The sequence below is a fragment of the Quercus lobata genome, chromosome 10 (genome assembly GCF_001633185.2).
Source record: "Quercus lobata isolate SW786 chromosome 10, ValleyOak3.0 Primary Assembly, whole genome shotgun sequence".
Taxonomy (NCBI): Eukaryota; Viridiplantae; Streptophyta; class Magnoliopsida; order Fagales; family Fagaceae; genus Quercus; species Quercus lobata.
Genome location: NC_044913.1, coordinates 24189553 through 24217300, shown reverse-complemented (window position 1 = coordinate 24217300; position 27748 = coordinate 24189553). Strand labels below are relative to the sequence as shown.

General features: G+C 36.5%; 1 protein-coding gene and 1 long non-coding RNA gene across 2 annotated transcripts; both read right to left on the bottom strand.

Moving 5' to 3' along the window:
* Positions 1 to 8735: 8735 nt before the first annotated feature.
* LOC115964540 (cytochrome P450 CYP736A12-like) lies at positions 8736 to 15077 on the bottom strand. Its single transcript, XM_031083833.1, has 3 exons — positions 15071 to 15077; positions 10463 to 10575; positions 8736 to 9687 (listed from the first exon to the last, which is right to left on the bottom strand). Exons 1-3 carry the CDS (start codon positions 15075 to 15077, stop codon positions 8860 to 8862), a joined length of 948 nt encoding a protein of 315 aa, XP_030939693.1. The 3' UTR covers positions 8736 to 8859.
* Positions 15078 to 22957: 7880 nt separating this feature from the next.
* On the bottom strand, positions 22958 to 24242 carry LOC115962580. The gene is made up of 2 exons (XR_004085473.1): positions 24191 to 24242; positions 22958 to 23190 (listed from the first exon to the last, which is right to left on the bottom strand). It is a non-coding gene; the product is annotated as an uncharacterized LOC115962580 (long non-coding RNA).
* Positions 24243 to 27748: the final 3506 nt, after the last annotated feature.

Sequence of the window (27748 nt, the reverse complement as noted above, 5' to 3'; positions counted from 1 at the left end):
ATTCAGGTTTACCTTGAAGATTGCTAGGTTAAATCCTCCCCAGATTTTTATCGGTGTGGTTTCCTAGGTCATCATATCATTGTGTTATTTATATTTTCGTTGCTATGCATGATATGACTGTTTAATTGTGATAACGTAGATCTGGAATTTGGACTAAGTAATAACTTGGCTAATTAATTAGGTTAATCCAATTGTGTTTTAAGGGGTCTAAAAACATACAAGGATTCTGTCTGAGGGTAAAGGCTACGTGTACATTATCAAGAAGTATTTTAATATGAAGAGGAAGGTCTGTGAATTCTTCATCCTGAAACATGAGGTCAGTGCAGAGCACTTTTTGCAGAATTACATTTTTCTCACCATATGAATACATTGCCTTTGCTAGCAACATATCCTGAAAGGATATTGTCTCTATCGAGACGCCTTCATGCCTATCTGAAATCGTTACAGAAGGCTTCTGGAATTGTTTGGGTTGCACCGCTAGTGCTTTGCCCTTTCCTTTCATGTTTGCCTGGGGGGTTCTTTTATTCATAGTAGTCTGCAAATGGGTTTTGGGAAAAGGATTATGTCTTAAAAAATGATCTTGAAAATAAGTATTTTCTTGCAAAGCTTCTGTAAAATTTATTTTAAAATTTTTTCTGTCAATGTCCTTTTTTAGAGTCTTTTGAAAATGTTCTATAAGAAAATCATTTTTAAAATTTAAAGCATATATAATAAAACAAACATTTCCCTGTACCCCTTTGTGCTCTTGCTGAGTAATAGTGGTATTAGACCAATCATGATGAAGTCTGTCAAAGTGAGTGGAATTTAAAAGATTTCTAAAATCTAGTATGTATGTATTACTATATATCTCATTCTGTGAGAATATGTGAAATAAAGTTTCTCTATAAAGTCTTTCATTAACTACTGTAATAGTCTGGGGAGAATCTATCAAAAGCTTATGATTAACTTTTCCTGTGAAGAAATTAAATTTTTCTTTGCTCAAGAAATTACCACAATTAATATTTTCTTTAATGATCAATAAAGGAAAATTTGTCAAGGCTTCTTTTATCAAAACATCTGTTATTAGAGTATTTAAGGATACTATAAAGGGTGTGAATATGTCATTTATTATAATTTTGTTTGGTACTTCTATCATATTGTCAATCCATGCATATTGACTAAAAAAGATTGCACCCATATTTCCGTCTTTTATGCCTTTTCTACTAAGTTCTTTTGCATAAGGTGATTGGACTTTATGTCGGTGCCTATACAAAGTAATGGGAAAATATGAAAAAATCTCTATCTCTTTATCTTGTTTGAATTTCTTTTTGTCATTTTCTGTCAATTGGTCATCTAGTGATATTTCTGTCTTTAAAGATGACAAACTTCTTTTAGTTCTATAGATTCTTTCTTTATTAGTATCTTTTAGAATAGTGACCTTTTTGGAAGAATGGTTTTCTAAAGAATATATATTTTCCCAAAACATTAGTTTTAATTCCTTCATTTGTCATTTAAAAGGGGTAAAGAAAAGCCATAAAAGGAGTTCCTAGAATCATTTTAAAAGGAAGTTTATTAATTAAAACAAAGACTGTTTCGAAACATATTCCATCATGGCATATATTTCTTTTAGTTAATTTTTACCTACAGTACTTTATAAGCCCAAAGGGGAGGTTTTTATCCTTTTTAAAAACAAATTTTTACTTATGCACGCATTTATCATAATAAGAAGAGTTATTCAGATATGACCTGTGTATATATTTGTCTCTACAAAACTACTTTTGTAACGAAGTCCACAAGTGGATGGGTTCATTATTAAGTCCACAAGTGGACGTGTTTATTACAAAGTCCACAAGTGGACGAGTTCATCCCATTGGGATGCCTCAAAATTATTAAGTCCACAAGTGGATGGATCCATCTCATTGGAATGCCTTAAAATTATTAAAGTCCACAATTGGACAAGTTCATCCCATTGGGATGCCTTAAAATTATTATGTCCACAAGTGGACGAGTTCATCCAATTGGGATGCCTTAAAATTATTAAGTCCACAAGTGGACGGGTTCATCCCATTGGAATGCCTTAAAATTACTTAAGTCCACAAGTGGACGGTTTTATTACAAAGTCCACAAGTGGATGGATTCATCCCATAAGGATGCTTTGAAATTACTTAAGTCCACAAGTGGACGAGTTCATTCCATGAGGATGCTTTGAAATTACTTAAGTCCACAAGTGGACGAGTTCATTAGTCAATCCACAAGTGGACGAGTTTATTATTAAGTCTAGAAGTGGACAGATTTATTATTAGGTCCTCAAATAGAACTATTTCATTGTCAAGCCTAAAGGAGGACAAGTCCACAAAAGCAGACGAGTTCATCCTAGTTATTTATCATGTCCTTTAAGGGACAAGTACATCCTAACATATAGACACAAGAATGGATGGACATACGCATATCAACAAATAAAGATCAACACACATACTAAAAGCGACAGATATAAAATAATAAAAATATACCATAAATAAAGTAAAATCTTTACAAACAAGGCCCAAAAAACTAAAGGGCACTTAATATTGTCTGGAAATTGGACAAAATACATAACAAATTATCCTTAGAAATAAAAAAGCTAAACTAAGGGGTCCTGGACATCCTGAACTGGAGGGTTCTCGTCGTCTTTGGAAGGAGGATCCTGGGCATCCTGAGTAGAAGGGTTTTCAGCATCTTGAGGAGCTTCAGTGGACAGGATCAAAGGAGTGACAGGCTTCTCCATAGTAAGTTAAGCAAGAACAACACCATCATTTTTTGGATCCCGCTCTGACTGGGAGGAGTCGTCGATCTCCTCAAAGATGGTGTCGCCAGTAGGAGTTGACGGTAGGGGCTCATCCATGGTGACCTTGGATAGATCCAAGTGTGGATAGATGGACTTGACCTACTTTAGGTAATCCTTAAACTCGTCACCATGGTAGATGGCACAGGCATCAAGGAAAGGTTGTGAAGCCTTGAATATTGTTACGGCATCAGCCCTGGCCATCTTTACCTGCCCGCAAAGAGCCGTCAGCTCCTTCTCCAAGGTCGCCTGGGCCTCTTGCTCCTTTTCTCGCTGACGGGTCTCTTCCTTCAACTTCTCGTTCAACTCTGTCACCTCTTTGTTGAGAGTACGGAGGGCGTCCTTGTATTTATCCTATTTGTTGGTCAAAGTTTCAATATGCTTCCTAAGATGGCTAATTACCCCCTCCTCAGGGACGCACCTATCTTGGAGCGCCTTCATGCGCACTTGCGCCTGAAAATGAATTACAAATCGTCAGTTGACGAATAAACATTAAAGTAAAGATGACAAGGAAACGACAGAAAGAAATAGGTAATGAAGGAAGAACTTACGCCGACGAGAGTAACTATTCAGCCTACGTGCTGCAGGCGTCGGCTCTGGACTACCACAATAGGCGTGCAGAGTATCAAGAGTGATCAGGTCCCTACACTTCCATTCCTCGAATGGAATCTTAAGAACCTGAAGTATAAAAGCCTCCTGCTCATCAGTTATGCGCGGACGAACACTAGTTGAAAAAAGAGGAACGATGACGTTAAATACTTAACAAATAAACAAAGAAAGAAGTAAAAGAAAAAAAAAATTTGACGACATTAAACCTAAATCTTTGACAATACCCCAAGTATTGTCGAAGCCATAGGGCATTGTAACCCACTCCTCTAGATGGCGTACCCAATCCATCCCCCAAACAAAGAAATATCTGCCCTTCCAATTCCTATTGGAATCAGGCATATCCGACACAAGCCAAAGCTCTTTCTTCCGTGCAACAAAGTGGTATATCCCTTGGGACAAGACGATGTGCTGGGGTCTATAATACCAAAAGAACTCATCTAGCGAAAGCTGATAGTTCCCACCACTAAGACGACCCCATAAGATCTCAACTCCAATGAATATCCTCCAAGCATTGGGAGTAACCTGGCTAACGGATAATCCAAGAAAATTGGCCGACTAACGGTGCAATGCCATCAGTGGCAATCTCAGTCTTGCTGTGAACATTGCATCGTACATGCCAACGTTCACGGTCAGGAATTTGATAATGGTCCCTTAAATTCTTAAAGATGTTGGCCATCATCTTCGGATTAAAGTCATTAACAATCCACATTTTGGGGAGAATAAATGGATAAGTATGGCCATCCCCGGGGCTTCTTGAACTTCCTCCTTCAGAGGTTCCCTCGTCAACTTCACCCTCATCCCCGTCATCCTTTCCCTCCACTCCTCCCTCATCACCCTCATCCTCACCCTCGTCTCTCTCTTCTTCCTCAACTTCCCCTCCATCATAACTTTCCACTTTGTCTTCAGGAGAATGGGCAGACGTTTCTCTCTTTGACAACCAGGAAAAGCCCTCCTCAGGCTTATGACCTGACTGGAAGACTTCTTCATAGCATTCTCCCTCACGGACTAACGATTGTTCACTCGTTGCTTCTCTAGACATCAAGATAACGATTGTTCACTCGTTGCTTCTAAGAACCTAAGTTGATGGTCTCTCTAAAGATGTAACGACCAACTAGAAAAATGGAAATAAAAGATAGAATGAAAAGAGCAAAGGACTTATGGGATTAGTAGACGGTTCCTTGAAAAGTGACAGGATCAGCAAGATGATGGCAGCAAAGGTGACGAGATCAGCTAGTTGACAAAAGCAGAGTTGACGAAATGACGAGCTCTCTCTCTTAAGATCAGCAATGATGAAATAGGAGAAATGAGGGGAGGAGGTGTGATATATATAGGACGAAAAATGCACGGGAGACAAAGCGACGCTCTTGTTCAGAAACGAGGCCAACTAGCTTGTGCCACGTGTACTAGCATTTAATAATGGCTGCTCAAGGAATTATCAATAAATACCCCTTTATTTTTTCCTGAATAAATAAAAAATAATAAAAAAGCTACAAATTGAACTCCATAACTCGTTAGCTAGAGCCGATGGGGCTATGGAGTAGGGGGCAACTGATAAGGGAGTAAAAGACAATTCCACCTCAAAGCCGATGGCTGCGCCTTGAGATCAACGACACTTGAATAAGACAACAAGAATGCATAGACGGGAAAAGAAGCTGACGGAAGGAAGCTGATGGGATTAGTAAACCTTTGACGGGTCTAACATGGCCTTGCTTGGCCTCCACGCATGAGTATATAAGGAAACATCTTGTGCCCCACGGTTAACCCTAATCAAGGGGATTCCTACAAGGAAAGAATCTCGTAAGATATGCATATTAATGAAGATATTCCCTACAAGGAAAAACCCTCTATGTCAAGGAACGGATGTCAACCCTATGCTACTATAAAAACCCCAAAACCCTCACACATCACGGTATGCATAATTCCCCAGTTCTGGCACTCTGGAGTTGTGAAAGTTCTCTAACTTGACCTTCAGAGGGTATTCGACCGGTACCAAACCAGTACTCTCTTAAGGTCTTCTTTTTCTGTATTACACAGGTGTTGTCTCGAGCATGTGAGGACTGTGTGACTTACTGACGATTTTTGGCATCATCAGAAGGCACACCAAAATTTATTTTGTGCACAAAAATTTAACAGTTTTTGTTAATGGATAACGTCTGTTCTTTTAATATAAAAAAAGTGAATTATTCTTAATCTGACATCAATTACAAGCTGAATCTTAAATCTTTATTTTTCAAACTCAAATAGTTCTAGATTACGGATTTACGATCGATATCATTGATATTGCATCTTTTAACTACGAAATAATAAAAGATAAGTTATGAGTTATGACAATTTGAAATTTTTAGATGAAAATATTGAAACATACCTGTAGATCAAGTGCCCCAAGGTAAGGAACATAAATTGTTTTCAAGTCAAATCAATTATCATTACTTTGCCCAAATACCATTCTACATGTTGTTTACTCAATAAGGTGGCATGCCTTCTCACTAACACTGTTTTTGGGAAGGGGGGAAGGGAAGAGAAAAGATGAGGAAAACAAGGAAAATAGATCATTTTTTCTGTTTGGTTGTCCAAGGGAAAATAAAATTTGACGAGTTGGAGTGATGGTTTTTCTATGGGCCTCACAATTTTTGTATTAGCCCAATTTGGGCAGAAATGGCAAGAAAGGATAGAAATATTTTTCTAGGGTCCATCACTTTATACTCTAAATGACCAATATGCCTTTAACACTTTTTAATAAATTATAAGTGTTTTAATATATGAATTTCCTCATCATTAACAAGGGCATAAAGGTAAAAGCATGCATTTTTCCTTTTTCTTCCTTATGCAAACCATGAAAATGAAAGATACAATTTTCACATTATTTTCTATCCTTACTTTCCTATATCTGAACACGTCAAAAGGAAATATTTTCTTCTCTCTTTCCCTTTCCTTCCTCTTTTTCTTTCTCTTCCCTTTCCCTAGCAACAACCAAACATAGTGTAAGGTCCTCAACCTCATGTGCTACTGCGACTTTTTTCAGTGACTGCATTAATGATACTACCACCTCCTTGTAGAATATGGCTTGAATCAGGAGTTCAACTCCTTGTCGGATTTGGATAAGGACGAAATTTTATTCCTTTTGGGTTACTGTTATTTGAAGTTATCAAGTTTTATTAGAAGTCTTGTCTACCACTTGATTTTGATTTCTATTTGCAGTAGGAGTGATTCTCCTTTTGTGTGTGGAAAAGAAGTCTAGTCCTTCTTGGATTTGGATATACTAGCCAACTCAAGTCTCCTATGTAGAGGCTCTCTACGAAAAATTAGAGAGAAAGAGATGAGAGGGTGTGAAAAAAAAAAAAAAGAGGCTCTCTCTTGGTTTGGTTATTTGATATTTGTGGGTTGCAATTTGGAATTGTGAGAGAGGTATTGTTGCCGCTTGGTTTTGGTTCTACGGTTTGGTGATTTGCTCTCTCTTGGTGCGTTGCAACTTTTGGATTTGCTTTGTATGGCTCTCTCTTTGGTTTGTGTGCAATTGGTATTTGGTATTCATATTTAGTATTTGTGAACCTTTGGTTATTTGGTTCGTATTTGGTTATTTGGTTTTGTATTTGTGAGAGAGAGTTATTTGGGTGTATTTGAGATTTGGGTTTGTGAGAGTGCCTCTACACCAATTTGTATTATTCCAAATCTGTTATAGTGAAATTTGTTCGTCGTTGCCCGTGGATGTAGGCTATTGCTGAATCACGTAATTCTTGGTATTTTGTGTTTATTTTCTTTTGGATTTATTTTCTTCGTTCCTATTGTTGATTTGAAGATCTTTCACAAGCCTAAAATATTTTCACTATCAATCTTGGTAATTTGAGCTTCCACTATTTTACAACACTCCTTCCTCATTGGTGCAAATGACTCTATTTTTGAAGCACTCAAAAGTTGCAATGTAATTAGTTCCCCAAGGTTGTGCCAATATGGACCATACTCGGTGAAAGCAATACCTTTGGACATACCAATGACCTTGGAGGCTTGGAATATAGGTTGGCTAGCAAAAACGGTGTCATGGGTCTTTAAAAATAGCTTAGCAGCTTGAGAAGATGAGGCCACAATAGTTGGGACATGGCCAAGCTACAATGGCATTATGGGTCCGTATTTTTGGGCTAAGCTTTGGAGGGCACTGGGCACGACGTGGGAGGCTACGCAACATGTGAAGGTTACCGATAATTGGTAAAGACCGAGGACCTGGTGGGAGTTTACGATCATTTTTTGGGCTTGATAGGATGTGTATAAATGTCTAAATGGATCTAAGTAGTAGCAGGAAAATGACTACTGTTAATGGAGACATTTTGGAAATTGAATTGGTGAGGAAAGTGTAAGGTTGAATTTAATCAACCATTTTGTTGGCTTTATTCCGTACCAAATTTTCTTGTAATTCAATATTTAGAAATCCTGTATTTAGGTGGGAATCATGTAAGGGTAGTGTTTGAGAGAGTGTGAAGAAAAATCTCAAGAGTGTGCACTCAGCAAGGCCTCGTGACTGGATCTCGCGACTTGTATATGGATTGTATCAAATGTCTACTGGTGTAAATGAATAATTATCAATGGTTATAGGTGGTGATTAGGAAAAGCCAGCCCAAAATAAACGAAAACTAACTCAACAATTTAAAACTCGGCCTAAAACAAAAGAAAAATCAGTTTTGAGCGAGGCAGGAAAAGTCCAAAATTTTGAAAAATATATTAGTCCAAAACCGTTCAAACTGCACCTTGTTTACCGCACCACACCTATGACCGCAAAATTGAGGTGTGGTGCGGTTATGATTTTGGTCAAATCACTCTACAAAGTGCGGTGCTAAAAATAGCCCAAAACGACATCGAACTACACCACGAACTAGCTTGGAGTGTAATGAGTGTTTTTTTAATTTTTTAATTTTTATTTTTAAGATATGATTTCCATTCTATTGTTGAAATCATATCTTGCAATGTAATTGTAAATGTGTCTTGAAGGCATAATTTCAGGATCAGTATTGAAGACTTGATTCCAACTTCGAAATCGTTTTGAAGCCACCATGTTCAAAAAGGCACATGTTACAAATTATTTTAGGAATTTACCTTGTATGTGTATGTATATATATATATATATATATATATATATATATTGAGCAAAAGTCCCCAGCTTGTGACATTCTATTTATAAGAGCGCAAAATACATTCGAATCCAAAACAACAACTTAGTATAATATATTATTCAAGGTAACTTGAGTTGATTTGATGTTCCAGTGTTTTCAACTCTTCCTAGGGAAGTATGGAACCTTTTCTTTTGGCCTGGAAAATAATTAGACGAAAACTCGAATGATGAGAATAAAAATCTTGGCCTTACATTTAGTGGTCGAGCATAAACTTGAATGCTAGGAGCACACTTCTTCTAATAAGTAAATTTTTTTTTTCGAAGATTATTATATTGCAATTGGATTACATATTTAATTGAGTAGGCGATAAGTTGGCACAGCATACAAGTGCTTGGCTCTCCGCATTGATAGCCCAAACTTCTCAGTCATGTCCAAGTCATTAGGCAACATGCCACTTGGAAGGTCCCAGTGAAAGCAATGCAATAATTGAGCTAGAACATATTTGATAGTTGTAAGACCTAGATGTATTCCAGGGCACCCTCTTCGACCGGACCCAAATGGGATAAGTTGGAAGTCACATCCCTTGAGGTCTATATTACTATTTATGAATCTTTCAGGATAAAATTCTTCAACATTATTAGACCACACATAAGGATCTCGTCCAATAGCCCAAAAATTTATTATTATGCGTGATTTCTTGGGGACATAATATCCATTTAATTCAATGTCCTCCATGGATTCATGTGGGACTAGTAATGGTCCAATAGGATGTAGTCTTAAACTTTCCTTCACTACCATATCCAAGTATGTTAAATTTTCCAAATCTGTCTCCTCCACCATCCTATTCATCCCTACTACACCTTCCAGCTCTGCTTGTACTTGTTTTACCACCTGTGGATGCCTCAAGAGTTCAGAAAAGGTCCACTCAATTGTAGCAGCTGAAGTGTCATATGCACCTGAAATCATGTCTACTGTGATGGCCTTTATTTTTGTTCGATCCAATATGTATGCATGCTCATCATGGGGATTCATGGGTTGGTTCATCAAAGAAATTAACGTGTCTATAAAGTCCATTTGACGATCTTGTTGACCACTTGGAATGTTTTCATGCTCCTTGATGATATTCTCTAAGACTATATCTAGAGCCCTCCTAACCTTCTTCATTCGCCGTGTCAATCCCTGAGGGCATTTGAATGATAGAAAATCACTAAGTCAATAATAACAGTTCTCAAAACATAAATAATTGAGGAAATATTTTCGTTTGAAAGTGAAAGAGTTTTGTTAGTGTTCCACCAATTTCACTAAAAACAAACCTAACAAATTAATTGATGTGGTAATTATTTGTGGATGGAGCTACATTAGACTTAATGGATACATTGGGACTGTTGGGAATGGGCAAGAGTGTTTGGGGATTATAAACTCTTTTGAGTTTGGAAAATCCAAACCATGACACGACTTTTGGGGCAGAAAATTTGTTACATGACGTTGCATGAGACATGAAAAGTCATCACTGGCTTCTCAGTTTTGTCAAAATGTTTACAATTCCAATTCTAAGATAACACGTCTCTAGGAAGGTATTTCTAACTGAAACCCCCAACCATTTTGGAAATATCTTTCACGATAAAATGTCTCCTAGCAGCCAGTAGACCAAATAATTTATACTTCAACTTAAAAGCTGGACTAATACTTTGGTTGGGTAGAAAAAAGGTATGATGAAAATGAGTTAGAGATAACGACTTTGGAAAACTCCAATTAACAACTTTGGACCACACTACTTACAGAGAAAATTCTGAATTTTTAAGGTGGCCGTAGCTGAAATTGACTTGAAATGTAAAGCCTAAAAGGAAAAGTCAAAAGAATTGATTTTTTCCTTTTTGGATATTATGAGCAATAAATCAATGGCTGGGATTTCCAAATTGAGGACAAAGTTCAGTAAATAGAAACAAATACAAACCTGTAGATCTAGTGCCCCAAGGTAAGGAACATAATCTGCTAGATTGAAAGCCCCCGCCAAGCAAAAGGTCTCCACAATAATGGCCTTCAAGTCGAATCTGTCATGTGTCTCATCTAAGTTTTTAATTTTTGTGACAAGTGAATTATTGGGTGCAAAAACCAAAGAGTCTAGATTCAATTAGATTTTAAATACATATATATATAGCCAAAACTGAGAGAAAATTCAATTAAATTCTATATTAGAGTCTAATTTTGAGCCATGTGTCTCATTTAATTTTTAAATTTGTGTGTCAAGTGAATTATTAGGTGCAAAAAAAAGGTGTTTAGTTAATTTTTGGAATACTGTCGTGAATTTTAATTTATTATTATTTGTTATATTATATCCATTAAATCTTAATAATAGTTTCTACTTAAAGGAGGAGATACAAAGTTTGATTCAAAATAGTAGCATGATTTATTAATTTAAAAATTAAATTATAAAGTTAAAACACATGAATGAAATATGCGTTAAATTATCCATCTGTTGTTTTTCAGATTTCCACAAGGTTTAATGAATCTAATTTGTATGAGTTTCTAAATGAAAAGCGTTCTTTATAATTAGTAATTTATATTGCAAATGAAAATTGTAATAATTCACTATGAAAATGATAATGGTTGAATTTATTTTATGAAATATTGTCATCAAGTTTTATTCTATAAATTTTAAAACTACCAATTTCCTCTCTATGTGTGTGTGTGGTACATATCTACATGATGATCACTGGATGTACTATAACACCCCCCCCCCCCCCAAAAAAAAATTAAGAGAGTATAATATATATATATATATATATATAGGGTTACAGATTTGAGCAATTTTGCCCATATAAAATTAGACTTACCCCCCCCCCCCCCCACCAAACAAAATCTTTGACCCCTTTAAACAAAATGAAAAAAAGCCTAAGAAACATTTACAAATATAAAATACCAAACAAAACAAATTAGTAGACCCAAAAAATTAGCCCAACAACAAAGGCTAATAAAAAACTAAAGAAATTTAAGCACAATCAGCCAATTTACCAAAACATTAGCCCAACCCTTAAAAATTTTGAAACAAAACCAATTTGATCTCAAATCATTCCATCAAATTTCCCCCAAATGAAAAATCTCCAACCTAGAGAGAGACACTAGTATTGAGACGTGAGGCAAAAGGAGTGAAGACTAAGACCAAAATGCAGTAGTACCGCACGGCACGTCGGTACCAAATCTGCTTCTGAGAGAGACCAAATCCCTCTCTCGTCTTTGCTGAGGCGGAGGCAGAGCATATTTTCTCTTCTTCTCTCTCTGTAACTTTCTTTTACTGTTTGGAGTTTGTACCCATGTACTAGGTGTTTTTTTTATTTATTTATTTTTTATGAACTACCCATGCGCTGATTGGGTGATTTTGATATATGCGTTGATCGGGTGATTTTGATATATGCGCTAATCGGGTGATTTTGTCTTTTTGTTTTTATATCATATGCCTGTATGAATAAAGGAGCAACAATATCAATAAAAAATGTTTTTTACCATCTATAATTCCTTCTATACAAAACTATGTCAAATATAGATTTTTTAACTGAGAGTAACAAATGATACAATATAGATAAATAATTAATGGTTGTGCTTGTCTTTTAGTATATATATATATATTTTTTAAAGTTGAGAAGGTTTGAAATTTTAATAGTTAGTTGTTGATATTTAATAAAGTTGGTTGATTGTAGTGTTGTGCTATGCATGGTATCATTTTTTACAAACAATTTTATGTATGAATTCAATTATAACTGATTTTATTTTTTTTTTATACAAGATAGAATTTCTACTCTAGCCTAATCTAAGTGTATATGTGTATGAAGCTCCCTCCTGGAGACTTGAACCCAGGTCCTTGCCCCCCACACCCCACAAGCATTTATACTTGTAGAGTGACCACCGCACCAAGGGTGCGCGGTGGCAATTATAAATGATTTCTAAGATTTAAAAAACCGTTGAGTCCCCTTTTCATAGATGATTATGTTGTTAATACTTAATACTAAATGGATGTTATTTGGAGTTTTATAATTTTTTTTTTTTTTACTTCAACCCCTAACTTGAACTCTTGGCTTTGTCCCTGAGTGCTAGAATTCATTTTCATATCTTCTCACCCGACATATGCCATCACATACATTGAACTAGAATCTAGCACGTATCTAATAAGAATAAGATAACAGGAAGGTCTCTTTCGGTAGAGAATCTAGAGAAAATAGGTCAGTCTCCCACTTAGGCGGCGTTACTTCTATCACTTTTATCATAGTTGTAAAAATCGCATGCAATGTTTTCATTTGACCTATTCTCTAGAGAATAGGTCAAATCCCCCATGCAACATGACTCCACAGCCACACACATTTTGGATTAATATCACCCATCACTATTATTGGCTTCTTTTGTGAAAATCAATTCTTTCATTAAAATTTCCTTGAAGTAAGCCTCACAAAATGTACCTTTCACATGGATTTTTCTGGAAAGCACATGTCGGAATGGCAGAGGGAGATAACGAGGCCTCCGTTTGGACAGTAATGAAAAATTAAAATTATTTTATTATTTAGTTTATTTTTGCTATTATTTATGTTTTTTATTGCACTTTTTGGTACTATTCATGGATTCCACTATACTATTTCAACAAACTTTTACCTTTATCTATAGTATTTTCAGCAATAAATCTTCAAACTCTTAGAACTTGACCACTTAGATAGTGAGTCTTCAAATAGTTCTAGTGAAGAAGAAAAGTACCAGTTGTACAAGTCATCCTCTGGCCATGATATTGATTAGTGGTTAGCCATCAAAAATGACTGAGTGAGCGTGACTTGTCAAGATCTTTGTAAATAGTTTCTAAAAAAAAAAAAAAAAGTCTTTGTATTTTGTATATAAGACATCACAATAGTGGTTAGCCATCAGAAATGATTGAGCGAGCGCGTGGTACTCTACAAAACTCTAAAAGAAAAAGAGACACTTGGTTTGCTAAGAAAGCTACACAATTCTTAATTTATTCATAATCATGATTGTGTGGTATAACAATCATTGAATGGAAGAAAAAAAATATTTATTTGCTATTGCTTCTGTAAACCATCAATGGTATCATGCTGACATGAATATGTGTGTCGTAATATATGAGATATATGATCTGCTATCGTGTTCAGTCCTCTATTTTTACTTCGGTGTTAATTTGTGTTTTAGTAAATCCTGATTCAGAGGCACTGCGATTATATTTATATGAGTTTGTTTTAAATATTCATATCATATGTGATTGGATACGTGTGCTATCAATCCTTTTAGTATTGTGGGCTAGATCTGTTTCGGTACGTGTTTCTTTTCTGCTAGATTTCATAGCGGGGTGCCAATGGGTCTTTACTCTTTCGTTTGATTTCCACATGACGTGATTGTTAAAGTGATGATTCTGTGTTGATAAAAAATTATTAACTTTGTAACAAAAAATTATTATAATATGATAACAATACACACAGTTGTAAAAAAACCCTGTATATTTCCTAATTATTAAATTATATAAAGTTCTATTATATTTATATTGCACATACAAATATCCACACTCATCATAATTTACACAAATAACATTATAACATAAAGTAATGTACACAATCAATATTAGACACACTCACACACATATAATATAAATTTACAAAAAAAGAATTACACTTACAATTCACAAACACTTACTCTTTACTCTTAGAGTTGAAAATACTTGTAATAAGGGTGTGCAAGATTTTAAGTCAAGGTGTGCAAAAAAAAAAAAAAAAAATTAAGAATAAATTAAAGTATTAAACTACCAAAAAAAAAATTTACACATTCATTTTTTTTTTTTTTTTTTTTTTTGAAGTTAGGGGGTTCATTTGAACCCCCTAAATCGGTTGTAGCGTCGCCCCTAATTGTAACATAGGTTATTGTACTACACTCTTATATAATAAAGATGTAGCCCTTAAGGGTTTTCCCCGTGGACGTAGGTTGACAAGGCCGAATCACGTAACCTTCGTGTTCTTGGTGTTCCTAAATTTTGTTTGGATCTATGTTAACTCATGTAGTATAGTTTTTGGTGTTTGATGTGCCAAATACTAAAAATTCAACATTTGGCACACCTGATGCTAGTACTCTATTTAGCTCAACTTATCACGCAATAAGAGAGATGAAATAGACAGGATTCAAATTCTGTCTATGAAAAAAATAATTAGTCTTTTGTTGCAATGATAAAGAGCAATATTATGAAGCATATGTTATAGATTGAAATTATATATATATATATATATATCACTAATATATTGTAGGCCGACAAGGCTGAATCACACAACCCTCTTATTGTAGCCCTTAAGGTTTTTCTCTTAGTCTTTTCAAATAATAACCCATTCAATCACAAAAACCAAAGTAACTCTGCCTCAATGGATAACATATATGTAACCTACTTGCTTCTCCCCCTACTTGCAATTTCACAAGAGCACCTCCCCCATCTAAAGCTCAATCTATTACATCCAACTAGCTAGCAGTGGCATGGCGGACAGCAATACTTCAAATAATTCCATTATTGTTCGGCGATCAGCAAATTACCAACCTCCCATTTGGGACTATGATTACATCCAGTCACTGAGAAATAATCCTCTGACCTCGTTGATAAAATGTTATCCCATTTTCGAAATGGAAAAATCACACATGGTGAACCTAAAATAACCATGAGTCAGATTTAACTAAAAAGGCAAAAAAATAGTTGGTTTCAATGATAGATGAATGCGCATGCATAAAAACAGATATTCCATCTAGATGGTATGAATGATTTCCAGACCAGGCCCCTTTCCACAAAGGTCTTAGCCTTTACATTTTTATTGCATGCTAGCCTTTACATTTTTATTCCATCCAGAAGGTATGAATTTGTCAATTTTCAACCTTTCACTGTATGTACTTGTGCTTGTACATGTGGATCTAAGGCTTCTCAACTGGATGCATAGCATAAAGAGCAAGTTTTTTGTTTTTTGATGGGTTTGAATGATAGCTATGGGAATATTATAGGCCAGATCTTGTTGATTGAGCCATTTCCTTCTGTTAGCAAAGTTTGTTCTTTGATCTTGCAAGAGGAAAAGAGAAGTATTAGTCACGGAGTCAATATGGTCTATCCCACTGAGGCCACTGCAATGTGTGTGAATCATAATAAAGTTTTTAATGATAATCAAGGCCAGAATCAAGACTATCATGGTAATAAAGGAGGGCATTCTAAGAAGGAAAGACCTATTTGTACTTACTTTGGACTTACTGGTCACCTAGCCGACAAGTGCTATAAGCTACATGGGTATCCTCCAGGTTATAAGCACAAGGGAAACAACAAGGCTATGGTTAATCAAGTTTCAGTAGTCCTGCCTTCAAGAACCTTTGGGAACTTGGATGGATTTGCCTTAGCCAATCCACATTTGACCTAAAATAATGCAGTTTTCCCCAATCATGGCACTCAATTTAAAGTTGTTCTTGCACCATAGAATCCTTTTGCTGCTCAATTTGCTTCACAACAGGCTCCTGCACAGGCTTTTTTGCCTCAGTGTCCTATATCCTAGGTTCAATGTGAGCAACTTCTTAACTTTCTAAAAGAAGTTTTAGCTTCTGGTTCAGGTATTGTACTCAATCTACTCATCAAGTTGCTACTGTTATGGCACCTGCACCTCCTATACAACCAGTTTTAACTCCTACCTCAACTTCATCTTCCAATTCCAATTCCTCTAACTTCTCAAGTAATCCATATCGGATTCCACCAGCTATGTCACACTTTGTTTTCTCTGCTCATGTTATTGATAGGCATGTTTTTTAGTCTAATGATTGGATCTTAGACACTGGTGCTATTGACCGTATGGTCCATTCAGTATCTCAGCTTACCACTATCACTTCTATTGTGCAATCTTGAGTTTTCTTGCCGAATGGGGAACAGGCCTTAGTTACACACATAGGCACTATGCAAGTTTCTCCCACTTTAACACTCACTGATGTCTTGTGTGTCCCTACTTTCAGTTTTAATCTCATATATGTAAGCAAGCTTACAAAAAAAATTTCATGTTGCCTTATTTTTCTTGGAAATTGGTGTTTTATCCAGGACCTTACTCAATGGAGCACGATTGGTCTAAGTAAAGAATGTAGAGGGCTATATCTGCTGCAAGCTCCTGCTTCTCATACTACATTGGCTGCATCTGCTGGTCATTCTTCTTCAGATTTATGGCTCAGTAGATTAGGGCATCCTTCTTTTTCAAAGCTTGTTTTGTTAAATAAACTTGTAGGTTCTAAAGTTTCAAACAAATCAGATTGCTGTGGAGTCTATCACGTTTCCAAGCAAAAAAGGTTACCCTTTTCTTCTAGTAGTCATGTCTCTACTCAGCCTTTTGATCTTGTCCATTGTGATCTATGGGGTCCTTTTGCTACTTGTATTATTAAGGGATTCAAGTATTTTTTTACCATTGTAGATTACTTCTCTCATTGTACTTGGGTTTATCTTCTCAAGAATAAATCTGATACTCAATTTCTAATTCCTGATTTTGTTAATATGGTTCATACTCAGTTTGATGCTACCATCAAAACTATTAGAAGTGATAATGGCACAAAATTTTACTTAAAGGAATTCTTTCATTCCAATGGCATCTTGCATTAGTTGTCATGTGTTGATACTCCTCAACAAAATGCCATTGTTGAGAGGAAGCATCAACACATTCTCAATGTTGCAAGAGCACTAAAATCTCAGTCTCAAGTGCCTTTATGCCTATGGGGTGATTGCATCCTTACTTGTATACCTCATCAATAGAATTTCCTCAAAATATTTAGGGAATAAGAGCCCTTATAAACTCCTTTTTAATTCTCCACCTCCATATAATCATCTTAAATGTTTTGGCTATTTGTGCTTCATTTCCACACTATCACATAATAGGCAAAAATTTGCACCTAGGGCCAGAAAATGTGTTTTCTTAGGCTATCCTCATGGCATTAAAGGTTATAAGGTGTTAGACCTTGAATCCAATTCTATTCACATTTCAAGGGATGTCATCTTTTATGAGCATATTTTTCCATATGCTACATCATATCATCCTCCCAATTCATATCTTGAATATTTTGTGTTTCCTCACTATGTTTCAGATGCCTCTAGTAATACTGATCCTTCTTTTGTTTCACCATCTAGTATTCCTCATATGGTTGAATCAAGTTTGGTTCCTTCCCAACCTGATCCAATCATTGATTCCAACAAGTTTCTCAACCCATACTTGATGTCCAAGCAGAACCTGTTTTGGATTCTGCAGATCCTATTTCTACTTCTACTTTACCTCTTTCTACTCAAATTGAACCTATACTTGTTACTTTAATTCCTGACTTACCTGTGTTAAGAAGGTCCACTAGATCTCATCATCCACCTGATTACATTTTTGATTACTCTTGTAAGGCAATTAGTACCAAACCTACTTCTGGTTTGCCTTATGACATTTCAGATGTTATGAGTTACTCTCATCTTGGACCTCAGTATTTTTCTTTTGTCATGGCTATTAATACCACTCCATCAGAACTTGCTTCCTTTTCTCAGGCAGTTCAGTTTCATGAATGGAAGGCTGCCATGGACAAAGAAATTAAAGCCTTGAAGCTCAATAATACTTGGACATTAACTTCTGTACCTGCAGGCAAGTCTCCTATTGGATGTAAGTTGGTTTACAGAGTCAAGTATCACTCAGATTGATACATGCCAAGTCTGTTTGAGCTCCAAGGCTCCTATTCAATAATAGTTGCTATAAGGTTGAATTTAATCAACCATCTTGTTGGCTTTATTCCGTGTCAAATTTGCTTGTATTTCAGCAATTAGTAACCCTGTATTTAGGTGGGATTGTTGTAAGGGTAGTGAGTGAGATAGTGTGAAGAAATGTTCAAGAGTGTACAAGAAAAACAAAGACTCACGACTAGATCTCACGAGTGACTTGCGGCTGCAAGTCGTCAGAAGCAGCACACGTGCCAGGCATGCCAGAAGTTGAAGCGTCATGCTAACTGGAGCACTACAAGACAAAATAGGACAACTGGCCGTTCAGTTATCTCGCGGCTGGATCTCGCGACTCAATCAAGCCACGAGCCAGCCCTGTTTTGAAAAACCTGACTCTTCACATTCCATTATCACCCCAGTATAAATACCCTTTATACCCACAAAAGAAAGAGAGCTTCTAGAAAGAATTTTGAGAGAGAAACCCTAGAGTAAAACAAAATTGATTCATCCACAATCTTCACATAAGAGACTCTTCAAATTCCTCTACTCTTTTCCTCTCCATTGTTAAATCCTTGAGAGGCCTTTTACCAAAACCTTTTCTCACCATATCCATTATTGTGAGAGGGTTGTTTGGTGTTCTGGGAAGTAGTTAGGAAGGAACCAATTTGACATTGGTAGATGCTATGGTCAAGTAGCGGAATTCGGGAAGCTAGAAAAGAAATAGGTTCGGCGCAACCTCGTTGGAGCAAGAAGCTTGGAGGGCTTAGGTACACTAGGTAGATTAGGCTTGGAGGGTCTATTGTTGTTCATGTCTCCCAACTACATTTTCTAGTGGATTACTTACCGCTTGGAGGGCGGTGGAGAGGTTTTACGCCGAGGGCTTCGGTTTCCTCTTCGATAACACATCATTGTGTTGTCCCTATGTTTGCATCTTTCTTCCCTTAATCTTTGCCTTTTATTTTCTGCTATGGATGTGATTTTAATTGGCTTAGATTGTTTACCAATTCTGTTTATAGCTTGTGTTAATTTTTCGCACACTAGTTGTTTGTCATAAAGCTTGAGTTGGTTATTTTGTAATTGGGGGTCTAAACGTTCAAGGGTGTTTTATACATTATTTGAACTTTCACTTGCCAAGTTTGTTTCAGTCATGTAAAGTTGTGATTTACAAATATGTATTTTGTTGGCTTTTATTCCGTGCCAAATTTGATTGTAATTATATTCAATCTTTTGTACCCTGTATTTATTGTGGGATTTGATTGTAAGGGTTGTGTGTTAGAGAGAGAGTGTGAAGACTCAAGCAATTAAAGCCAGAAGAGTTTTCATCGGTATCTCGCGACTAAGCATCCCGTGAAGTGAAGCATGTGCCTTGCACATGACTAGAATGTGAAGAGTCAGTACAGATGGAGATAGCTGTGTTTTGCGAGTATCTCATGAGTAAGGCCTTCCCGCGAGACACCCGCAAAACATTCTGTTCTGCTAGACTATACTATCTGATACACACTATCTGTATCCACACTATATATACCCACATTACCCATAAATGCTAAGGAGTGCTTCTGAGAGAAAACCCTAGCCTCAAACCTTGAGAGTTAGAGATTATCACACCCATATATCTCTACATATATGCTTGTGAATTTCCTCAACTCCTACCTCTCAATTTCCATACCATTGAGAGGTTGATAGCCCAAACACTAACCACACCCTTTCAGAGTGTCAAGTGAGGTTTTGGTGCTACTGGAAAGCATTGGAAGAAGCCAAGGATGGCAGATGCAACTTGGAGCTTGTTGTGGGATCCAGAGAGCTAGACAAGACACGGTTCCCAAAAGCCTTGTTGGAGTAGGAGCTTGAAGGGCTTAGGTACAGCGGGTAGATTAGGCTTGGAGGGTCTTTTGCTAACCCATGTATCCCAACTGATTGTCTAGTGGATTGATTACCGCTTAAAGGGCGGCGGAGAGGTTTTTCGCCGAGTTCTTCGGTTTCCTCTTCGATAACACATCGGCGTGTTATCTTGTGTTTGCATCTCTCTTCCCTACTCTTTTACATTCCATTTTACTACTATGTTGTTTTGATTATGGATTAGAGTAGCTTGTATGTTTATCTGCTCGCATTTACACTATTCCACACTTAGAACTAAGTTAGTGTAAAAACTATTGAGCCGTAACTTTAATTTGGGGGTCTAAACAGCTCTTGTGTTTTTAACACATTTTCGAGCTTTCAAGTCAGAATTGTGTTGTCTTTGGCTATTGTGAAAGGGTGGTTTCTTTATCAAATGGATGTCAATAATGCATTCCTCCATAGTGATTTGGTTGAAGATGTTTACATGTGTCTACCACCTGGATTTCACAACAAGGGGGAGAATCTGGTAGGCAAATTGAATAAGAGTCTCTATGGCCTCAAGCAGGCTTCTAGGAAATGGTTTGAGAAGTTTTCAACCACCATTTTGCAAATGGGCTTCATTCAGTCCACTTCTAATTACTCCTTTTTCACTTACACACAGGGATCTTCATTTACAGTACTTTAAGTTTATGTAAATGATATACTGTTGACTGGTAATAATCCTACCTGTGTTAATAGTCTAAAGAAATTACTTCATGACAAATTTGGGTTGAAAGACCTTGGGTCTTTGAGGTAATTTTTAGGTCTTGAAGTGGCTAGAACTGATGCAGGTATCAATTTAAACCAACAAAAGTATATTTTGGAGATTTTGAAGGATACAGGCTTTCTTGGTTCCAAACCAGTCAAATTTCCTATGGAGCAAAATTTGAGGTTATCCAAATATGAAGGAAAACTTATTGCAAATCCTACTCAGTTTAGAAGACTCATTGGAAGACTCTTTTCTCTCACCTTGACAAGGCTAGATATTACCTATGCTGTGAATAGGTTAAGCAAATTTGTGTCACAACCAAGAGAGCCCCATTTGCTTGCTGCCAACAGGGTGCTTCGGTACATCAAAGGTTCACCTGGAAGAGTCATTTTCTTTCCTAGTAATTCTAATCTGCACATAGAGTCCTTTTGTGATGCAGACTGGGCTGGATGCCCTAACACTAGGAGGTCATTAATTGGCTATGCAGTTTTCTTGGGGGAATCATTGATTTCTTGGCAATCTAAGAAGGAAGGAGTTGTTTCAAGGTCCTCAGCTGAAGCTGGGTACAGAGCAATGGCAAGTGTGACCTGTGAGATTACTTGGGTGTTGCAATTACTTAAGGATTTAAAGGTAGATCATGCCAAGCCAGCTATGTTGTTTTGTGACAACCAAGCAGCCCTACATATAGTTGCAAATCCAGTGTTCCATGAAAGAACAAAGCATATCGAGGTAGACTGTCACTTGGCAAGAGATGAGATCATGGAGGGTATGATTAAAACATTTCATGTAGCTACTAATTCTCAGGTAGCAAACATATTTACTAAGGCTCTGGGGTTTTCAGCTTTTGCAAGACTTTCAAGAAAGTTGGGTTTGAAGCATATTTTTACTCCAAGGGAATTAAAGACACAATCCTCAGTTCAAGTCTCAGAACTTAAAGTTCAGGACTTCAGGGGGAGTGTTGAAACTGATTCAGCAGCACAAGAATTCAAGTTAAACGACAGAGAGGAGCAACAAACAAAGAGAAAAACGACAACAGGTAGTTTTCATGAAAGGAATAAAGTTATACAGAAAATGGCAGCGTATTGCTTAATGAAGGCACGTGGAGATCATGTACGTGGATGCAAGTCTAAATCTACTAGAGGAAAGCACAGGTGTCACACATCCAATGGTGGAATTAGAAGTTAGTTAGATCAGAAAGTTAGTTAGGATATTTTAGCTTTTCCCGCCTCTATTTTTGTATATATAGATGAAGAGGTTAATTATTTTGTACACTTTGACATTTTCATTTTGTGAATCAATAAGAATTCTCTCAGTTTCCAGAAACTTCATTCTTTTACAATGTTCAACAAAAAAATCCCACTCAAAAACAAGAAAATAAAAACTCCTAATAATTCAAATTTGTAACTCATTCAACCTAGTCCATAAAAATAATCCATAATTTCATATTCTCTAAAACAAAATACCATCAAAAGATATATTGTAACTACGAATTCTCCTTGGTAGCTCTACCCTTCTCTTTGCAATCGCAACAACTCTACTCTCTTTAGAAGTCAAATAAAACATCAAATTTGCCAATGAATTAAATTGCAGGAAATAAAGCCATCCTCTTGTAAATAGAATTTTTTTTCCTCCGTATTCTTGAGACCTCTTATGAATTAATATTTGAATATCACATTAGACTTAGTTTTAAAATTTAGTTAAAATGGAAATTGGAAATTATGCCATCAATTATCAATAGTAGTCAACGATCGTGCTCTTTAATAAACTCTCGGCAAAAAATTGCTTAACTTAATTTACAAATCTATATATATGGGAATAGACCAAAAGCATTTCATTACAACCAATTGACTCAACATTATATATACTTAATGCCTTCAGCAATGAGGAAAAATATTTTAAAAATACAAGTTCTAAGATGTCACATATGTTCTAAAATTGAACTACTTATCTATTAAGGCTTTAGAGTAGAGATTGTTGCGTGCCTGTGTTAGAGCCCATCCTTGTGGGTGCGTGTGTTTGTTTCTCAAAAACAAATGTGCTACTATCTTGCACCTGAGTAATTAAAAGCCAATAAAGAGCTTAAATTCGTTCACAAGTTATTAATTTAATACATCACTACCAATTTAATATAAATTCGTTCAATTTTCTGATGCTCCAACTATTTCTTCAAAAGCTTCCATGTCAATGGTCAAATCATCATCTATATCAGCCTCTACATCTGTCATCACTTCATCTCCATCTCCTACCATAGGTTCGACCCCATTTGTACCGAATTGGGGTGAGCCTCGAGTTCTTCGCCTGCTTTCTCTGGTTCATCTGGCTTTTGCACAGTTGATTGTGGATATTGATCAATAGATTTGGTTAACATAGACGTCACCAACAAATTCTACAGGCAGGACAAGATAAATTGTCCGAACAGTATGCATCAAAAATAGTAGGAAAGTATAAATACAATTTTTAAAATTTTACTATATTAATATATTAAGCCATTTCAATTTTCAAACTTTTACCACCATTCTATAACTATTTGGAAAGCAGTGTATGCCATGACCATGTCAAACATCTCTATATTTGATGAGTGCCCATGCAAAACATAACAAAATATGGAATGGAATTTTTTTTCCCCTCTTAAAATAAAAAAATGAAAAGGGATAAACGATAAGAATTGTGAAATCTTACAACACGTTCACCCTCAAATAGACACGTTATGAAGCTAGTGATTATGTCAAGAAAGGAAAACATTAAAAAAGGCACTACCAATTTTACTACAAAAAATTTACTATCTGAAATGGTAATAAATATGATTGGTACCACATCAACAGTATAATAAATAATTATTTAATTACTTTGTGTTATGTTTAAATGTTGACACATCAATTTGTAAAGCTTATGTAATAAAAATAAAATCAGTAGTATCTCTAGTATCACTCGTAAAGAAAACCCATAAACATAGACTGATCAATCAAAGTCTGGTGATTAGAGGAGTCTGACCCCTAGACACAAAGACAAGCACACCCAAAAAACTGAGGCCACATAATGTAGCATCAACATTCACAAAACCATATTAGAAAGCAGCATCAGAATAAGGCATACCAGCAGGACTCTTAATGCTTATATTATATGGGGTCATTACCCAGTGCTGATCCCGATCCCACTAGGGTCCTGGAAGGGGTAGTTTGACTACAGTCCCTACTCCAACATTTTTTTGCATGAAATGTCTGCTATCAAGACTTTAACCTACGCACTTGCACTTGAAAACTTGAGACTTTTACAATTGCACCATACAACCTAAGACTTGAAAACCCACACAACTTGCGCTTGACAGGGCAATAAATCATAGAAGATTTCAACATCGACAAACAGAAACGACACAAAAATTAGTATACCTTTTCAGGAGCTAAACCAAGCTTTTGAAAGATTAGGATAAATAGCTCGTGCTTCCAATAGGATTTGCTCAATAGAAATAAATAAGATAAAGCCTGAGAAATTTATTTGAGTAAAAATTAAATATGTAACAGCAATGAGACAAAATTAATGTGCAGATCTTCCTAGTCAAGAAGCCATAAATTACTTGGAGATGTGCAAGCATCCCATCTGTCACCCAAATGAAGTAGTCACCTCACAGAGACGCTGTAGGGTAAACAGAGGACCTTCAACAAAGCCAAGAAGAGCTGCATCACAGATAAACATAAAAGGGTCATTATCCAATGCCATTTCCACTATAGTGGATTCTTAGGATGGGTGACTTGGATACAGTCTACTCTCCTGCATTTTATTGCATGAAGTGAGTCAAGTGACCACTCTTAAGACTTGAACCCCGCACACTTAAATAATAAATAGAACTAAAAATCGTAAAATGTGACAACTTTGATGGGTAGAGGAACAATAAATAAATTAAACATAAGAACAACGTCAACTACTACAGCACTAGTTTTGGCCATCTCATGTTTTGTTTAGCAAGCACTGTTAAGAGTGTTATCACGATTCATGGGCCTACAAAAAAAGAGGCCTGATAACCTTCCTAATAAAATATCAATTTAAATCTTCAATTTCTTTTTCTTTCTTTTTTTCTTTTGATAAGTCCATATTTCATTGAATAAATGCAGATCAAAATCCTCAATTAAAATATCCACATCAAGCATTGTACATACAATAAAACCAGGAAATCTATTTCTTTCTTGCAAATAATGGATTAGTTTTGAGGAGCTAGTCCAAAACCAAACCTTCTTTGTCAGGAACCCATAAAAAAAATCTTAACATATTTACCAACATCAACTGTGAAGCAGTTTGGCTTCACCCAGCAAGTTCAATTCCAGGTAAACTAAGATTCTGGAAACCAGGTCTCTTACAGATTCTACCAAAATCTAATGACAATTTTTGGCTTCACAATGCAAAACAAGTTCACACCTCTCTCTCTCTCTCTCTCTCTCTCTCTCTCTCTCTCTCTCTCCTCTCTCTCTCTCTCTTCTCTCTCTCTCTCCTCTCTCTCTCTCTCCCATCACTCCACCACCCCCACCCCCACCCCAATAAAAGACTGAATTTCATGAGACTTAGGTCAGAGGCAGGCACTTTCCAATTTGAATACAGAGGAAATAGAAAGCATTACCCTGAAAACTGTGCACAAAGGAAATTCCTTTTTTTTTTATAAGTAATTATTAAATTCCATATTTAGAAAAATAAGAAATAAAACAGAAAGAAAATCATATGTTGTTGAACTATTAACATCCCATGCCAATAAAACCATAAAAACCATATTTTTTCACCATTCTCAGTTTCATCATCATCTTCAAAAAAAGATTTCTTCAGTTTCCTCTTCAATAACACGTCTCGGTGTTATCTGTGTTTACATCTCTCTTCCCTTCTCTTGTTCATTTCATTTTACTGCTATGTTGCTTTAAATATGGATTAGAGTAGCTCCCTTGCTTGTATGCTTGCTTTTACACTATTCCGCACTTAGTATTAAGTTAGTGTAAAATCAACCAAGCCATAATTTGAATTGGGGGTCTAAACAAGCTCTTATGTTTTTACACATTTCGAGCTTTCAATTGGTATCAGAGTAGTTACACTCGCTGTGGTTTAAATACCTGAGTGTGATCCTTGACCCTTTGTGATGGACCGATCACAATCTCTTAATGCCCCACCATTCCTTGATGGAGGCAACTATGCTTTCTGGAAGGTCCGAATAAGGGCTTTCTTGTGTGCTGTTGATGAGTCCTTATGGGATTCCGTAGAGAATGGGTATGTTAAACCCACTACTGCCAAGTCCGAATGGGACAAGGTAGCTCTTGCATTAGCTAATGCGAATAGTAAGGCCATTAATGCTATATTCTATGGTGTGTCCCCTGATGAGTTTCACAGGATTTTGCGCGTGAAAATAGTAAAGGAAGCTTGGACGATCCTTGAAACGACATATGAGGGTACCAAAAAGGTAAAGGACACGAAGCTTCAAATGCTTGCCACCAAATTTGAAGAACTTAAGATGGGAGATGATGAGGCTTTCGATTCTTTCTATGGAAAGCTCAATAAGATTGTAATTGCCAAACTTAATCTTGGAGAGAAGATTGAAGACTCTAAGGTGGTGAGAAAAATTTTGAGGTCTTTACTGGAGAGTTTCCGAGCAAAAGTTACAGCTATAAAAGAGAGTAAAGACTTGGATGAGATCAAAATCCAAGAGCTAATCAGATCTCTTCAAACATATGAGCTAGGACTGCCTTCTCATAAATCAAGCAAATCCCTTGCTCTTAAAACCATCACCGAGAGAATGGACGACCCCTCCGAAAAGGATGATGTGGAGAAGGAAGTAGTTTTCCTTGCAAAGAACTTCCGAAAATTTCTAAAGATGAACAACAGTGGAAAGCCTTTCAACAGGGGAAAGTTTCATCTCCCAAGGGTGATAGGAAGGAATTTAGGAAGAAAGATGGGAAGGACTCTCAATCCACTCAAGGAATCACTTGCTTCGAGTGCAATGGACATGGTCATGTCAAGAGAGAATATCCTAATTATTTGAGAATGAAGGGCAACGCATATGCCACAACTCTCAGTGATTCAGAGTCTTCCAACTCAGATTCGGAGGGCAGCTATGATGAAGAAGGGAACTACTTAGCATTTATGACTATTGCTCATGTTGAATCTTCAAAGGATTTGAACTTGCTTGTACAAGAACATGGGGAGCATAGTGATGAGGAATCTATGGGAATTGTAGAAGAATCGAATGCTGAGGTAGATGAAGATATAGTCAGTCTTCAAGAAAATTATAACTCTCTCCTTGAGAAGTCGGGAGAACATGCAAAGGTGGCTAAGGCAACTGTGAAAAAGATGAAGAAAGCTGAGGAGGACTATAGAAGCCTTCTAGTAAGATATAAGGAGGCCAAGTGCGAGATAGAGACGCTAAATGGCGAACTAATCGAAGCTTACACCAAGGTGAAATTCCTTGAACTTGAGGTGGTTCAAGCGAATGCCAAGGTAGAGCGAGTCTTCACAAAGAAGCTTGATGATGTCCTTTCATCTCAGAAGACCTTCTCCGACAAAACTGGATTAGGATATACCAGAAGAAGTAGTTCAGCAGTGAACATCTCCAAAGAAGTGAAGTTTGTGAAGGCCAAAGAGCCAATTGTAATTGCCTCTACGGTTGAAAAAGAAAATGTTGAGAAGAAGAAGAATGTAATAGACCAGCGGGTGTTGAACAAGCCCCATAATCAATCTGTGGATAGGTTTGAAGTCAGAGCAAAATCTCTTCCACGACCGCAAAGAGGTTCGAGAATGAACCATGCATGCCATCATTGTGGACTTCAAGGACACACCAGACCAAATTTTCATAAGCCGAGAGCATTGAATAATGCTAGGGATCAAAGGTCAAGAGGACCAAGAGATAACAGGAGGAATTGGACTGTTGAGCAACCACGAAGTCAAAATGAAGATTCCGGTGTGATGGATGTAATGAAGAT

Bases quoted from the DNA above. Each gene is read 5' to 3' on its own strand.
- LOC115964540 (XM_031083833.1), bottom strand. The intron at 9,688-10,462 runs GTTTGTATTTGT...AAATGCCCTCAG, and splicing joins TTGGGGCACTAGATCTACAG to GGATTGACACGGCGAATGAA.